Here is a 16,076-nt window from a genome sequence, read left to right as displayed (position 1 = left end):
GTTGTGTTTGTGAGTTAAATTTTGAAGAGAAGAGTAGAAAATTGGCAGACATATCATAAGCTCTCCCTTTAGGAGATTTTAAGAGAAGAGATAAGAGTTTAAGGTATTTTAAAAAGAAAAATGTTGGTAACACCCATGATATAATGTTTCCTAGGTCACACCATTTTTAAATAATAAAAATAAATTTAGATAACCCATAGATTCAAGTTAGAAACATGACAAATATTAAGTTGCATGTGCTAGTCATGAAACAGTGATGCCATATAGCACCACGTTTTTAAAAATCTTCCAAAACGTTTTTTTTTATGGTTACGTACATGGAGGGACAAGGTCTCGAAAGAAATTAAAACTAAACAGAAGAAAAAAATAGAGGACTTAGCCTCGAAGCTATTCAGGGAGATTAACATATCACACTCTTAAAATGGAAAATCTAACAAATGATTACCAAAAATAAAATTGAACGCTACATGGGCTAAGTAGTTTGCGAGAACATTAGCTTCTCTATGACGGATGTAAATAACTAAATCCTCATATGGGTGAGAATACAAATTAGTGGACATGATAAGTTGAATAATCTCAAGTGAATCAGACTCCATAATCACTCAAGGGATATCCAAACTAAACACTATATCCACCACCATTGAAATCACAATTAACTTTGTAAGAATAGCATTCAGACTTCAGAGAACTAAACGAGCCTAGATTTCTGCAAAACCCCTTGATCCAAGCATCGGCAGCATGCCAGCATCCTGCAAGCACCACCTCGACTAGCCGCAAGATCATCTGCTACCGCGCTGTCAACGTTGAACTTCGCCCGACCATCATTAGGAGGCTGCCACTATTGTTGTTGGATGCGCGGTTTTCTACACACAAAAACACTGGTTGCTTCGCTTAGAATATAAGAGGGGCTAATCCCCTATGGAGCCCATATGATGATCCATCCCTATGGACCAAATTAGGCCCCAAGTTCTGGTTGGATTGGGCTGAATCTGATTGAAGACCAGATCGTTCCTAACACACCAAATTTCCCATAAAGCAGACACAGAAAAGCCAGGCCAGTCCATCCCCCTATGTTGCTCATTGTTCCTCTAGTATAGTTGGAGAGCCAGTTACATAGGTCTCCTGTGAGGAAGTCCTGGCCAATGCCACTCCCTATCGATGAATACCAAATTCATTCTCGAAACAAATGGAGTGTATCTTCCTTGCCATATGATCTTTATGAACTCTAGTGTAATTGGTTATAATTCCATTTTTCAACTATTTTCAAAGAAAAACCTACCCCTAGCAGCCATCTCAACGTGCTCAACTCGTGCTTCCAACCACTAGCTTATAAGCTGATTTCGTAGAAAATATGCCTGAGGTGTGCCCAACCAAACAACTTTATCAGGACCTATGGAATCAGTAGGAGCAACAGAGCAAAGGACCTCCTGAACAAACCTGCAAGGAAGAAAGTTAGAGAGCAAAAACGATAACCATCCCCTACTATCCTCAAAGATGTGCGAAATTGGAAGGTTGATCGATTCTGAAGGAACCGAGCGAATAACAACTCGCTTTAAGATATGCTCATATAGGGAGGCCCCTAATATACACAAGTTTTTTCCTTGTGCATCTTTACACAAACCGGTCCGACCGGGTTTTTTCTACTGGACCGGGTTTTTTGGTTGAACCGGTAATACTTGATTAAATTTAATTCAACCTAATTACCTTCATCTTCAACCTAATCCATCACCACTGCAAAATTTACCCTTTACCCACCATCCTCCTCCTCCCTCCCCACTGCTCTCCCTCTGTTCAACCCGCCGGCCGTCACCCACTGTTTTCCCTTTACCCAACCCACCCACCCACCACCGCACCATCCTCCGTTCAATCTGAAGCCACCACCGCACCACCCATCACTCCTTCTACCTTCTCACTTTTCTTTTCCCTCAAACCCAGCAAACCCAGGTACAAAAGTTTCAAGCTTTTCAACCCATCACTCCTTCTACCTGCTGACTTCTCCTTTCCTTCAAACCCAGGAACAAAAGCTTCAAGCTTTTCAACCCAAGTCAAATAAGAGAGATTGAAACTTGAAGCTTTTCAACCCAGCAAACCCAATACTCCTTCTACCTCCCACTCCTCTTTCCCTCAAACCCAGTAAACCCAGGAAAAACGCGGCCATGGATGCACCTTGGACGATAATCAGGCCGCTTCATAACCATTGTGAAGGTCGTGATTGGGGATTCTCTTTAGGTTGAGTTTTGTTGCTGAGATTTGACAAAATTGAGGGAGAATGTATGCTGGAACGGGTCAGAAGAGGATGGGCCAAAACTCAGTTGGTATTTTCCAGATCTGGTGTGCGAATTTTGTTGGAGAAGTGAGAATTTTGTTTCAAATATTTGCAAGCTTTGCAGAATATTGAATTTGTGGAGAAGATTTAGTGAGAAGTTTTGGGGGTGTTGTTGCCGTTTGTTTATTCGTGGGTGAGAAAAACGGTGGTTGTGTTCGGTGAGAGGAGTGGTGGCTGGTTGGTTTCGTTGTGGTTTTGTGGTGGCCGGAGTTCCAGTTGCAGTGGAAGCGCCGCTGGTGGCTGTGCGGCACTAACCCATAACTGCAAAAGCCGCAGGATTCCACAGGATGGCTTTTGGGATGAGTTGATTGGGGTTGCAGTGGTGGTGGATTAGGTTGAATTAAATTTAATCAAGTATTACCGGTTCAACCAAAAAACCCGGTCCAATAAAAAAAACCCGGTCGGACCGGCTTGTGTAAAGATGCACAAGAAAAAAACTTGTGCATATTAGGGGCCTCCCTCATATAGCTACTAGGAATTCTTCCAAAATGTTAATACTCTTCCATCCCCCACCTTCCACCTACATCCAGAATACAAAGTCTCCCAAGTTTTTCAAATGCCTTGCCACATGAGAGATTCTCAAGTACACCTTCGAAGAACTAGAAGTGTGTTAGTACCACAACCATACTTACCCTGGATAACTCTAACCCAAAGAAACTCTGGGTTATTAATGAATCCCCAACCAATCTTTTAGTTATGTCTTTTAGTTCCCGAAATGGATAATTTAGAACTCTCAAATAAGGAAAAGACTTAACCTCATTCTCCCTATCTCGCCCTCCCCTACCTTAGAAATTAGAGAATTAATGAGAGACTAGAAGTGTATGAATGAATGGAATTATCTTATTTCAGAACTGTTTACCATATATAATACAATAACAAAATGTTTTTAAATAACTAATACTACCTGAATTCAACTCTATTACTCAAAAAACTAAATGTCTAAACTAACCACAACTAACTAATACAACTATATGGACTAACTATGCCTAATAACCTACATTGAAGGGGAAGAAAAAGTGAGTTTGGGTAGATATAAATATTGAATGGAGTATAAAATTGGCTTGTACAGTAACCAGTTGTGATTACAATTTAATTAGATCTCATGAGGCTACATAGTGTTACAGAGACAACAAGGATAACTAAAGGTTGTTACCAAGAGAGATTATTCGGATAAAATAGTATACAAAACCATATAGGTAATAAGGTTGTTACTTTTAACATTACTTTGTTGGGACGATGGCAACTGTATGAAGTGAATTTATTTTATGGATTCATTTTGAGCAAACATTCTTCAAATACAAGAAGAAAAAAATAATATATGACCACTATGGTTATGGTTTTTGTGGTCTGAAAGTTTTTTGTTTGAAATTATGTGATATTGTTTTTGTCAAAGGAAATTCTGTGATTTTTTTTGGTCGAAAGGAAATTCTTTGTGATAAATGCAGTCAAAGCACGATAACATGTTTATTTTTTGTCAATTGCACAATAACATGTATCTGAGCTTATCTATGGACTGGGCTTTCAACTGAATGGAGTTGAATTGGGCTTAACAGGTTTTGACCAAAATTATTGAGCATTTCGGGATTTCATGTTCAAAAATAAATAATATGATTGACCAAAAAATAAAATCTAAATAATATGCTTCAACAAGAAAAACATATAATTATTTATTTGGTTTTTTTAGCAATACTCTTTTTCAATTCAGAGTTGAGATTCAAAGCTTTTCATATTTAGTTAAAGAATGAAGTGCTTAACTACCATGTCAACCCATTAATTAAAAAAAATATAGATAATAATTACTAGTCTTTCTTTAATCTATTTTTCAAAATTATTTTATTGTCTTTTGTTTTATAGAATATCTACTTCTAAGCATTCAGTATAAATGAAAAGTGAAAACAGAGCTCTTGTATCTTTTTTTCAAAGAACTCTTATCACATACAGTGACGGATCAAAAAATTTAATGTTGTGAGGGCAATACAAACATATAAATTCGTAAAAAAATAAAATAATAAATACTATTAGAAGTTATGAAATTTTTTACCAAACCGGATACAAGTGAAAGCATTTTTTACCAAAGGGGTCATAAAAAATCATACTTTTACTACTCAAGTGAGAGGGCATTTAACAATGTAAGATACAAGTGAAGACATTTTTTACCAAAGAAAGCATAAAAAATCACATACTTTTACTACTCAAATTTTTTTCTAATCATTTATTCCAAAGTCAAGTGAGGGCAAGTGCCCTCATACACTACAACCTGTATCCGTCCCTGATCACATAGGACGTCATGCGAGCTACTTTTCTCTGATTCGTATTTTGCCAACCCTTAGTGGTTATGAACTAATGGGCATTGGCCTATAAAGATATACTTTTGATCTTACGCGAATTTCGGAAAGACATCATTCAATTTTTTAATATTATTGATTGATATTTTCCACGAATAAAAAAAATCATTGATTGATATCCCAGCCAACTTCTAAGCCTTTAAGTTCAAAAGTATCATAATCGATCAAAATAGGTGGCTCTTAAGTAAGCGTCACAAGGGCGAACTGAATGACTTTGTGAAGGAATGTCTATCACAGCTAGTGTTCAGTGACCATATGATGGCCGAGATATGATGAGCATATTATAGCTCGGAAGCTCCCTTACATCTGCAGAGACAACTGTCATATACCCCAAACCTAGAAATACAGCTGTGGACATTCATGCCCTCTCACTGATTTGAACTTAAGCGTGTCTTCCACAAAATACCCCTTCTCACACTAAGGACCAACAACATCACCACCTCTCACTTAGAGTCACTCATAGTCACGCCCCAACACAAAGATTGATCTACTCCAGGAACAACAATTGATCTATCTATTTGGTCAAGTAAAATGTTGGTGTCCCCGAGGGTGATCAAGTGATAAGAGTTAGGGAACATAAGGGTTGGGTGAGATGAATGGTGAAGGATCTGGGCTCAAATCCTGAGGAGAGACTAATTTAGTAGCATCACTAACAACTAACATTTGTTTATTAAAAAAAATAAAATCCCTACCCTCGTTTTAATTTGTCAAAAGAATAATGAACACGAATTGAATGGACAAATCTTCCTGTTTTATGGGGTGGTTATATAAGTGTTTTTGTTTTGTTTTATTTATGTCTTATTGTTAAAATTTGAGGAAGGGTCCATTAACTCCAGGTGTCAATTAAAAATCCTACCCCAATCTTAACTATTTGATTTCGTTATAATGGCTGAGATTAATAGATATTAATCTCTCATGTGACATATTCCACGCATTCTGTAATGTATGCAGGCTGTCTGGAACTGGATTTGGCTGCACACCCCATGCCAAAAATCGCGTAAATACAAAGCTTGAAAGTTCTCCCCAAACCCAAACGATAAGCATGATGTTCCCTCAATCAGCTCCTCACGCTGTCGTTTCTCACTTCCACAATACCAAACTTCACTGTCCTCTCTCACGAAAGAACAAACAAAACGCATATTAGTAACAGAGTCACAACATGGAATTAATCTTTGAGCATATGTTAAGATACTTCTGCATCACAGTCTTTACATTTTATAAAGTGATTCTATGTGTAGATTAGAGGGTAATTAGATTTTCTAGAGAGGTTGCAAGAATTAGTAATATAAGCCTTAATTTTATACTTTTTGACTTTCCCTTTTACTTGTATGAATCCTTGTCTGAATATGGAGCATAACGTACGTGGTGGTTGCGTCGGTGTTGGTGTGGTTTTACTACAAGTGACACCATAAGATTGTCGATTAGGGCAGCGGTAGATAAATGCATTTCTAGATGCATTGTATTCACATCTCCCACCAGATTTTATGCAACCATCACACTTGGACTAAAAGTGTGAATAAACAATCTCACATCGAGTGGAAGAACAAGGATTAGAAGTATATAAGTGAAAGATCTCATCCACCTATGGTGAAAGTATGTGAATGATGTCTAAATCACTTATGTTCTTAATCTAATGTGTATGCCATCTCCCCGACTTCCCGACCATCTCGCTATCGGCAACCTAAATTATAATATTAACTCTCATTGCATACACCATCCAACCTAAGATACAACTAGCTAGTCATGCCGAAAGAGAACCAATCAATGCAGACGTTGAATTAAATTTGATTCAAAGTGTATAGCAAAAGGTTTAATTGCGATCACACTCAATATAAACAGTTTTACTCTACAATCAATCATATGCAATGCAACATTGGTGGTTGAACAAGAAGCACTTGCTTTAATTAATTGTAAAAATGCCTTTTGTCTCATAAAGTCATAAAGGGCAACCATTAAGAACAAAGTTGTGTTTCATTGCAGAATAAAACAGGCGGAGGGAAGAGAAAATGTTCACCAATCATCAAAGCCTATATTATTATTTAATTCAACCTAATTATTTTAAAAAGCTATAAATCCGAGAAGGAAAAGAACAAGCAAACAAAGTGCGAGATATGTAGATTTATTCTTTTTTTTTTCTTTTCTCGTTTGGGAAAAAACAAGGTAACTTGTCGGAGAAACCCAAACCTTCTATATAACGGTCGTTACACGACGGCGCGTGCACAACATCGTCAGATCTACGCGCCAGTGCTCTCGGCGGCTTCAGGTGCCACAGCGTTCAAATCAAAACCCTCATCAGTTCCCACCTCTCTTTTCCTCTTCTTCATGTTGTCATCATCATCAGCCGCCGCACCAACTTCACCGGCGGCGACATTTTCACCGTGATCCGCCGTGAGCACCGGCTTCTCGAGCGCTTCCCTCCATTCCTTGCCTCCCCTCCCTCTCTCGTCAAAGTATTTCACAGCCACCTTCATCCTCCTTAGTATAGCAAAAAACTCCTCCACTTCCTCCTCCGTGGGGGCCCCACAACTGCTTTCACACTCTTTTCCCTTCAATCTTAGAGTCTCCTCCTCTGCCATCTCCTCCCTTATGACCCTCTTCTTCTTCTTCTTGTCCACTTCCATAGCATGCAGAAGATGAATGAGATCAGATCAGATCACTGAAGTGGAATAGTAAGAAGCACTAGACATGGAATGTGAATATGGTGTAGTTGGTGTGTGTAGGGAAATGAGCAATATAGAGATTGCTTGTGAAGAGAAGTTAATTGGTCATTTTCCAATGTTCTCTAAATTCAACTTAAAAAAAATCATGTCAACAAAGGTCTTCTTTTTATATATGTCCTTCCTCTTCTATATATTTTAATTAAAAAGTAATAGATTAATAAAAAAAATATAATAGAGCATATTATTATTTTGATGGGACGTGCTTTTAATTCAAAAATAATAATGCTTTATTTCATGTTTGATTGTGAGAAAGGGCACTATCATTATTATTTTTTAAATATTGAGTAGACACCTAATTAAAGTAGATATCTAAAGTGAAAAAAAAGAAGTAATGAGAACGTTAGAGCTGTCAAAAATATTTTGGCATGACCGAAACCGCTCAACTTACAACCAAAAAAAGGCAATTAGATAGTTTAGGGGTGGGTTTTCGGGTGAAGAAACTACAGTTTTAAACGGGTGTTCGCGGCTCAAATTCAGAAATTTTATGTCAAAATTTAGTCATACGATATATATAACAAGTAAGGAAAAATGGACCCATGTGCTTTGAAGGGAAAGTGTGTAGAAAAAAAGCCACACAAATTAAAAGGGCTCAACCTTCTATACTCCCCCACTTTCGTCTTCATTTTCCACTGAAGAAAATCCTCCGTACTTCCAACGCATGTTTCATCGTCATCAAGTTTGAATAACCTTCAGTGGATGTGCTCGAAATCACATCTTTGCCTCGGATTTGCTCCATTGTGACTTGAAATGTCAACAACCGCAACGTGAAGCTGAAGAACCGCGATGACAAGATAGCAATGGTTGTCAAGTCTTACTTTCTCTTATTTCTCACTCTCATATCGTTTTATGTTTGTTTTTACGTATCATTTTATTGCAATGGAATTGAGTGTTTACTCTTTAGATTTCTGTGTTTCTCAATCTTAACTCCATTTATGCTTTTACTTCTTAATTTGTTTTTTAAAATGTATAGTTGTATGTTAAAATCCGCGTATGAACTCACCCAATTTAATTATAGCTCGTTCAACCTACAACCTATCAAAATCAAAACGCTCATTTAATATGGCTTACTTGTGGCGGAGCTTTAGTCAAAGTTTTGGGGTGGGGGAGGGGGGATAAAAGAGTGTATATAAATTATTTTTTGTATTTAATATCTAAAGTACAATATTAATCATAATATTTTTAGTTATTCAATTTATATCTGGTCTTGTTTCTACTTTTCCAGTCATTTTAAATACAATTTTAAAATATTGGATTTTCCGTTATTTAAATCGTGTATCTCCTTCACTTGTTGTGATTTATCATTCAATGAATGATTGGAAAAAAAAAATGATCGATCAAATCATAAAATTGATTTATTCTATATATAATAAACATTCAATTATAGGAATTTAATGATAATAATGAATAATGAATTTACGGTCACCGTAGATCACGGAATAATGCTTTTTGTGTGATCCTTGGTCTGTATCTCTCTGCTAGGGTTTCCTGACAGAGCCTACGACACATAGTGCTTTTCATGTCCGTTTTTCTTCGTGCTTTCATCCCTGACTAATCTCAGGCTCGAGTATTTCCGTTTGCTTTATTGATAAAGACGTTCTGTTTATTTTGTTCATACACACGGGCTGCTTTCCTGGAATTACCATGAGCCAGGATTGTTTTCGCCTTGAGGGGGAGGGAGTGACTAAAACACGGGAGGATTCTCTTGTATTATTTGATGATGGCGATGTTGCTGATGCGCTAGGAGAATATGAAAATTGTTTGGTAGGCAGATTCCTCACGGATAAGCCTATCCATAAGGGTTCTCTTCAGAGTGCACTTGGAAATATTTGGTGCAACCCCAGAGACTTTCGGGTGGAAGAGATAAGCAACAAGGTCTTTTTGTTTCATTTGGGTGATGAGAAGGACGCTAGGCGAATTATCCAAGGTTCCCCGTGGGTCTTTCGAAATTCCTGGCTACTAATACAACCGTGGAGTTGTCATGTCGAGCCAGTGGATATGGTCTTTGATTCTGTGGCAGTATGGGTTCAATTTTGGGGCCTGCCTTTGCACTGCCGCACCATTAAAATGGGGACTAAGATTGGATCTTCCATTGGTGAAGTCCTTGACGTGGACTTATTTGAGCTCCCTGATAGGAAGGTTATTGTGAAGGCCATGGTTGAAATTGATGTCTCAAAACCTTTACTTGAAGGGATCAATGGAGGAAGCCACAAGGATGGAGTGTTCTGGATCGACTTTAAATATGAAAAATTACCACAGTTCTGCTTCATTTGTGGGATAATTGGCCATGGTGATCAATTCTGTCCAACGGGTGTGGCGGCAGATCATGTAACCTCTGCGTCCAGTAGGAAATATGGGCACGCATGCGTGCCTCCACGGTTGGTCGTCGACTGTCCTCGAGGAGTCTCTCGAAGGGAACGGGGTCTAGAGTGGCGGATCTCCGGACGGTGAATAGGACGGTTTCGCAGGAGGTCCTCGAGCGATTAGCTCGTTTGACGGTCGTTGGAAAAGGAGGTACGACGGTTGCAACAACGGTTACTAACACGGTTACTTCTGAGATGTCCATGCCTTCTAAACCGACTCAAATCGTGGCTTCAGAATCTGACCCACCGAGTCATGAAATGCGGGAAGGTGGACAATCTGAACACGTGGAAAAATTGATGATGCCTAAGTCTGTGGAGGTGGTTACTGATTTGGAGGAACCCACTAAAAATTCTATCCATTGTGGTGGACAGGTGTTGGTCAAAGCAAAGGTGGGACCTGAAACTGATTCTGAACAGAAATTCAAATTGCAAGATAGTGAACGTAAGGACAAGTCAGAGAATAAAATTGAGAAGATATTGGCATCTGGAAAGGAGCTAAGTTGTTTGGAACAGAGAGAGGAAGTGGATAATATAAATGATCATTCTGTACCTCATCCATCTTCTCTTCGTCGCTTTAAGAAATTATCCCGTGTTGCGCATGATGAAAACTCTGGAGAACATGACACATCTGGGAGAGGTGACAAAAAACGTCATTTGGAGGCACCTGAGCAGATGGATGTTGGTGATTCTGAGATGACCATTGACAAGAAACTATGCACAAAAAATCTAACGGTGGAGGCTGAGGATCAGCCCCGCCGGCAGCCATGAAAACATTATTTTGGAACTGCCGCTGGCTTGGGAACCGGCGGTCAGTTCGAGCTCTGAAAGAGCTCTGTCTACAACAAGATCCCACATGTCTTTTCTTGATGGAAACAAAGAGAAAAGATCATGAGATGAACAAGTGGCGAGGTACGGCGGAGTTGACCAATATTATTTCCATTGCATGTCAAGGAGATAACAACATAAGAGCTGGTGGCTTGTCTTTCATGTGGAAGAACACTGTAGATGTTCAGTTGTTATCCACCTCAAATAATCATATGGATTTTCTTGTCTCAATACCAGATGAATCCTTACAATGGAGAGCTACTGGTGTGTACGGGTTCCCGGAGCAACATAAGAAACACCTCACTTGCGAGTTGCTTAATACTCTTGCTGGATTGCATACACGAACAGCTTGGATAGTGTTTGGGGACCTCAACCTAACGCTTACTGAGGATGAGAAATATGGGGGTGCAAGTCCTAATATTGGTTTGCAAAATCTCTTAAAGGATTCTATGCAGCGCTGCAATTTACTTGATATGGGGTATGATGGTCCAAAGTATACTTGGCGCAATAACCAGGATGGTGAGGATTTGATTATGGCTCGGCTAGACAGAGTTTTGGCTACCCCTGATTGGTGTGAGCTATTCCCACAGGTGAAGATTAAGCACCTCACGCATTTTGCTTCTGATCATCTACCCATTCTTATTGATACCAAGCCAAGAGTTCAGCAGAGGACAGGGGGGGACACCGTGTGATTCGGTTTGAGGAGTGCTGGTTAAGAGATGATACATGTCCAGAAGTGGTCCAGGAACTATGGAATCAAAATCCGGCTGATCCATATGATAGAGCAACCTCTTGTCTGCGTGGACTGAAAAGGTGGGCAAAGAATCGCTTTGGCAATGTTCCTATTGAGATCCGTGAAACAAAGGAGAGGCTACAAGAATTACAAAACAGTGTACATGAGGTGGGTGTTCTAGCTAGAATCAAGACTTTGGAAGACAGACTTGATGACTTACTAGAAAGTGAGGAGATTTGGTGGTCACAACGGTCTAGAGCAATGTGGCTTCAACATGGTGACAAAAATTCCAAATTTTTTCATCACAAAGCCTCTCAGCGAAAGGAGCGGAATTGGGTAGATATGATAGAAGATGATCATGGAATAAAACATGAAAGAGAGGAAGACATTGCTGTCATTATGACAAATTTCTTTCAAGATCTTTTTTCTTCAGGTAATCCTAATTTGGTGGAAGGAGCTGTGGATGTTGTGCAAAATCGGATCTCTAATGCCATGTATGGGGTCTTGGATGGTGATTACTCTAATGAGGAGGTTTATGAGGCACTCATGCAAATGAAACCTACAGCAGCTCCTAGTCCAGATGGTCTCCCTGCTTTTTTTTACCAAAAATTCTGGCCTGTTGTTGGAGAGGATATTACACAGTTAGTGTTGGAAGTTCTGAATGGCGGGGCAAGTCCGGAGAGGTTTAACCATACCCTCTTATTCCTTATCCCGAAGGTCAAGAAGCCAAAGCATACAAAGGATTTCAGGCCAATTTCTCTGTGTAATGTGATTTTCAAATTGATTACAAAGACAGTGGCTAACAGAATGAAGTGTGTTCTGCCATCTATTGTGGGGCCCTTTCAGAGTGTATTTGTGCCAGGCAGATTGATAACAGATAATGCCTTGATTGCTTTTGATTCTTTCCATCACATGAGGAAGCGGGCAACTGGAAAAGTGGGTTATGTTGGTTTGAAATTAGATATGGCGAAGGCATATGACAGGATTGAGTGGAGTTTTTTACGCTTGGTGCTCTCTTCTATGGGATTTCCACAGCGGATGACAGATCTTATCTTAAAGTGTGTTTCCACTGCTTCTTTCTCAGTGATCCTGAATGGAAGACCTGGGAGCCTTTTCTCTTCCTCACGAGGTTTGAGACTAGGGGATCCTTTATCTCCATATCTTTTCATTCTGTGTGCAGAGGTCTTTTCTGGTCTCCTTTTGCAGGCACAAGAAAATCAGGTCCTTCATGGAATTCGTTTGACACCACAGGCTCCAGAAGTTTCCCATTTATTTTTTGCTGATGACAGTATCTTATTTTTTAGAGCAAGAGATGAGGAGGTAGATGCTGTGAACCAGATTTTAGTTACTTACCAACAAATTTCAGGGCAACTGGTGAACTTGGATAAATCAGAGATCTCTTATAGCCGAAATGTTTCAGAAGAAAGAAAAAATACCATTCAGGGGAGATTGCAGGTTAAGGCAGTGGAGATCCAATCCAAGTATCTTGGTTTACCTACTTTTGTGGGACGGTCCAAAAATCAGGTTTTCAATTTTGTCCAGGAGCGGGTGTGGAAAAAGCTAAAAGGATGGAAAGAGAAGGCTCTCTCTGTGGCAGGAAGAGAGGTGTTAATTAAATCGGTGGCCCAAGCCATCCCTACATATATTATGAGTTGCTTTTCTCTACCCTTGGGTTTGTGTCAACATATTGAAAGTATGATTAGTAGATTCTGGTGGGGTAGTAAAAATGGTGAGAGGAAAATCCATTGGGTGAATTGGAATTCTTTGTGTCAACCAAAGCGGGATGGTGGTATGGGTTTTAGGCGGGTCAAAGCTTTTAATGATGCGATGCTTGCTAAACAAGGTTGGAGGCTCTCTACATGTACTGATTCGCTGATGTACAAGTGTTTAAAAGCACGCTATTTCCCAAGAACTACATTCATTGAATCATCGGTTGGGGGTCTCTCGAGTTATACCTGGCGTAGTATTCATCAGGCAGCTTGGGTGATAAAAAAAGGCTCTTTTTGGAGGGTGGGGAATTGTATGGATGTGCGTATATGGGGTGATAATTGGCTGCCCAATCAACCAGGCCATCAAATTTGGTCTCCGAAGCCTGCTGACAGTGATTTCACCCACGTTTTTGACTTAATTGACAGGTGAAATAACTCTTGGCGGATGGATTTGTTACAGCAACTTTTCCTCCCTTTTGAATCGACCCAAATTGCTCTTATCCCTCTTGAAGGTTTGCAGCAACAAGACTCTCTGGTTTGGGCTGCAACACAGAATGGTCTCTTCACTGTACGTTCTGCATATCATTGCATTCGGGATTGGGAAGAACAGGGGGTGGCCTCCTCATCTGAGAGCAGTAGTGATGTAGCATGGAATCGTTTGTGGCAGCTGAAGATTGCTCCAAGATATGCTCATTTTGTATGGAGAATAATTAAAGGTATTGTGCCTACCAGACAGAAGCTTTGGAATCGAGGAGTGCGGTGTCCATTCTCATGTCCTAGGTGCGTTCAAATTTCCGAATCAGTGGAGCATGTTTTGCGAGATTGCCCCTGGACTAGGTGTGTTTGGTTTGCTTCACCACTTGGATTCACATGGCCGTTGGAAGTGGAACAAAGTATGAGTGCTTGGGCATGTTCGTTGCATCTCTCAGCGCCTACGGAAGTCGCTGAACTTTTTGCTGTGATTTGCTATCATATATGGAAAGCCAGAAATCTATTATGCTTTGAGGAGAAAGGGAGCTCTATTCAAGGGGTCGTGGGAGCTGCGATTGGGAACCTGTATGAATATCAGCGTCTGCAACAGATGAGTAGGGAGAAGAGGGAGCTGGGGTCTCGAGATAAACCTCAGCAGCGGTGGCAGGTTCCGGTTCCAGGGAGTATTACCATCAACGTTGATGCAGCAGGCAGTGTTATAAAACTCGGCTCGAACCGGCCGGTTCGACCGGTTGAGCCGGGAACCGGACCCTAGACCGGTTCGAGCCGAGCATCAGATCGGCCATGCAAGCCGCCCGGTGTGAACCGGTCAACTCGGCCGGTTTTTATGATTAAACCGGAGACTCGGCCGGTCTCGGTTGAACCGGCTTTTTTTTTTTAACAGAATTTTTTTTTTCTTAGAACGGACCTTTTTTTTTTGAACAGAGCACTTTTTTTTTCCCTTAGAACCGGCCTTTTTTTTAACAGAGCACTTTTTTTTTTCTTAGCATTTATTAGTTGCGAAAAAAATTTGGGAAAGTGACTAGCTTGGATTCGAACCCATTCCCTCAAGATTCAATGTTGTGAACCTTACCACTAGGCTAGACAAGTGTTTTGATATAATGGTTACAATTAATTGTATTTATATAAACAAAAATAATACTATACAAATCTTTGACAAGTAAACATTAGTTTTTTTTTGAACGAAAGTAAAGATTAGTGTTATTACACAAAATAACTAAAACACAACCCAACCATTATAATAATTACTTATATATATATATATATTTAACAATAACTATTTCTTAACGTTATTTAACAATTGTTTCAAAAACGTTATTTAACAATAAGTTAAAATAATTATTTGTGTGTTTTTATTATGAAGTTATTAATTAATGTTAGTTAGTATTATTAATTCTTTTAATTTTTTAATATAGAATGAGTCAAGTTGTTTTGTATATAATTTCTTTGCAAAGTCTTCTTGTCGTTTCTTTGAGAACAAATTAAAGAATATGAATAACAAGCTTTGGTGTTGTAAAAAATTGAAAAATTGAAAATCTTTTTAGCTAGTCTGAATCAGAAACTGGATTATATACAAGTTATTTCATGTGCATATATCATTTGTTAGCTTATAATGTACAAGATCTTAGTTGTTTATTCTGTTTTAAACTTGTTTCTACGCTTTTTGTTGTGATTAAAGCGTAAAATCGATGTTGTTTGATGATGTTTAAAACTTATTTCAGTTATTTGTGAGTTGTGACATTTTGTTGTGGTAAAAAATTCCTTATTGCTTTTGTGTGTATGGTATTTTGTGACATTTTATTAAGGTATTATGAATTTTTTTAATTTTTTTTAGTATCGACCGAGTTAAACGGTTCAACCAGTGACCCAGTGGTTGAACCATTGACTCATTGACCCAGTACCTCGACCGAGTCGATCACCGGTCCGAGTCTGATAACACTGGCAGCAGGTACCGATTCTACTTGGGGCCTTGGCTTGGTCATCAGAAATCAGTTTGGGAATGTGTTGGTTGCTAGAACTCGACTTCTGAGAGCTGCGTTTGGTCCTGAATATGCAGAGGCTTCTGCCATTAAATTGGGTTTGCAAATGGCGTTGGATTGTGGTTTTTCTGTTGTGAAAATTGAATCAGATTGTCTTAGTATTGTACAATCCATTTTGAAGCGTAAATGCAATGGCTCGTACCTAGGTGTTCTGCTGCAACAGATTCTTCAGTTAGTTTGTCAATTTGCTAGTTTTAATATATGTCATGTAGGTAGAAATGCTAATAGGGTGGCACATGAATTATCTAGATTTTCTTTGGCTCATGATGATAATGAGTGGATTGGTGTCACTCCCCATTGTATTCAATAGTATGTACTCTTGGACATTATGTCCCTTTCTCCTTAATGAATTATTCAGTTCCCTGTAAAAAAAAATAGGAATTTAATGAACTTCTTGTTTGATTCCTTATCATTTTATTTAAAAATTATTTTCAGAAAACAAAAATTAAAGTGTGTCTTTTAGAAGAAGAAAAGAAAAAATTATTTGAGTGAAATGTTTTTAAAGCTGAAAACCTAGTGACTTAAAA

General features: G+C 39.0%; 2 protein-coding genes and 1 long non-coding RNA gene across 3 annotated transcripts; 2 read left to right on the top strand and 1 right to left on the bottom strand.

Moving 5' to 3' along the window:
* Positions 1–396: 396 nt before the first annotated feature.
* On the bottom strand, positions 397–2,680 carry LOC130738905 (uncharacterized). The gene is made up of 2 exons (XR_009019697.1): positions 1,705–2,680; positions 397–1,437 (listed from the first exon to the last, which is right to left on the bottom strand). It is a non-coding gene; the product is annotated as an uncharacterized LOC130738905 (long non-coding RNA).
* A 6,352-nt stretch (positions 2,681–9,032) lies between these two features.
* LOC130736865 (uncharacterized) lies at positions 9,033–9,839 on the top strand. The gene has a single exon (XM_057588642.1). The coding sequence runs from the start codon at positions 9,033–9,035 to the stop codon at positions 9,837–9,839; it is 807 nt and encodes a 268-aa protein (XP_057444625.1).
* Positions 9,840–13,463: 3,624 nt separating this feature from the next.
* On the top strand, positions 13,464–15,859 carry LOC130736864 (uncharacterized). Its single transcript, XM_057588641.1, has 2 exons — positions 13,464–14,199; positions 15,762–15,859. The coding sequence occupies exons 1-2, from the start codon at positions 13,464–13,466 to the stop codon at positions 15,857–15,859; spliced, it is 834 nt and encodes a 277-aa protein (XP_057444624.1).
* The last annotated feature ends 217 nt before the right edge of the window (positions 15,860–16,076 follow it).

This window comes from Lotus japonicus, chromosome 2, assembly GCF_012489685.1.
Source record: "Lotus japonicus ecotype B-129 chromosome 2, LjGifu_v1.2".
NCBI classification, from domain to species: domain Eukaryota; kingdom Viridiplantae; phylum Streptophyta; class Magnoliopsida; order Fabales; family Fabaceae; genus Lotus; species Lotus japonicus.
Note: the sequence above shows the minus strand (reverse complement) of the source record. Positions and strands in the feature narration are given on the sequence as shown.

Bases quoted from the DNA above. Each gene is read 5' to 3' on its own strand.
- LOC130736864 (XM_057588641.1), top strand. From the start codon at position 13,464: ATGGATTTGTTACAGCAACTTTTCCTCCCTTTTGAATCGACCCAAATT. The intron at 14,200-15,761 runs GCAGTGTTATAA...TATGTCATGTAG, and splicing joins CATCAACGTTGATGCAGCAG to GTAGAAATGCTAATAGGGTG.
- LOC130736865 (XM_057588642.1), top strand. From the start codon at position 9,033: ATGAGCCAGGATTGTTTTCGCCTTGAGGGGGAGGGAGTGACTAAAACA.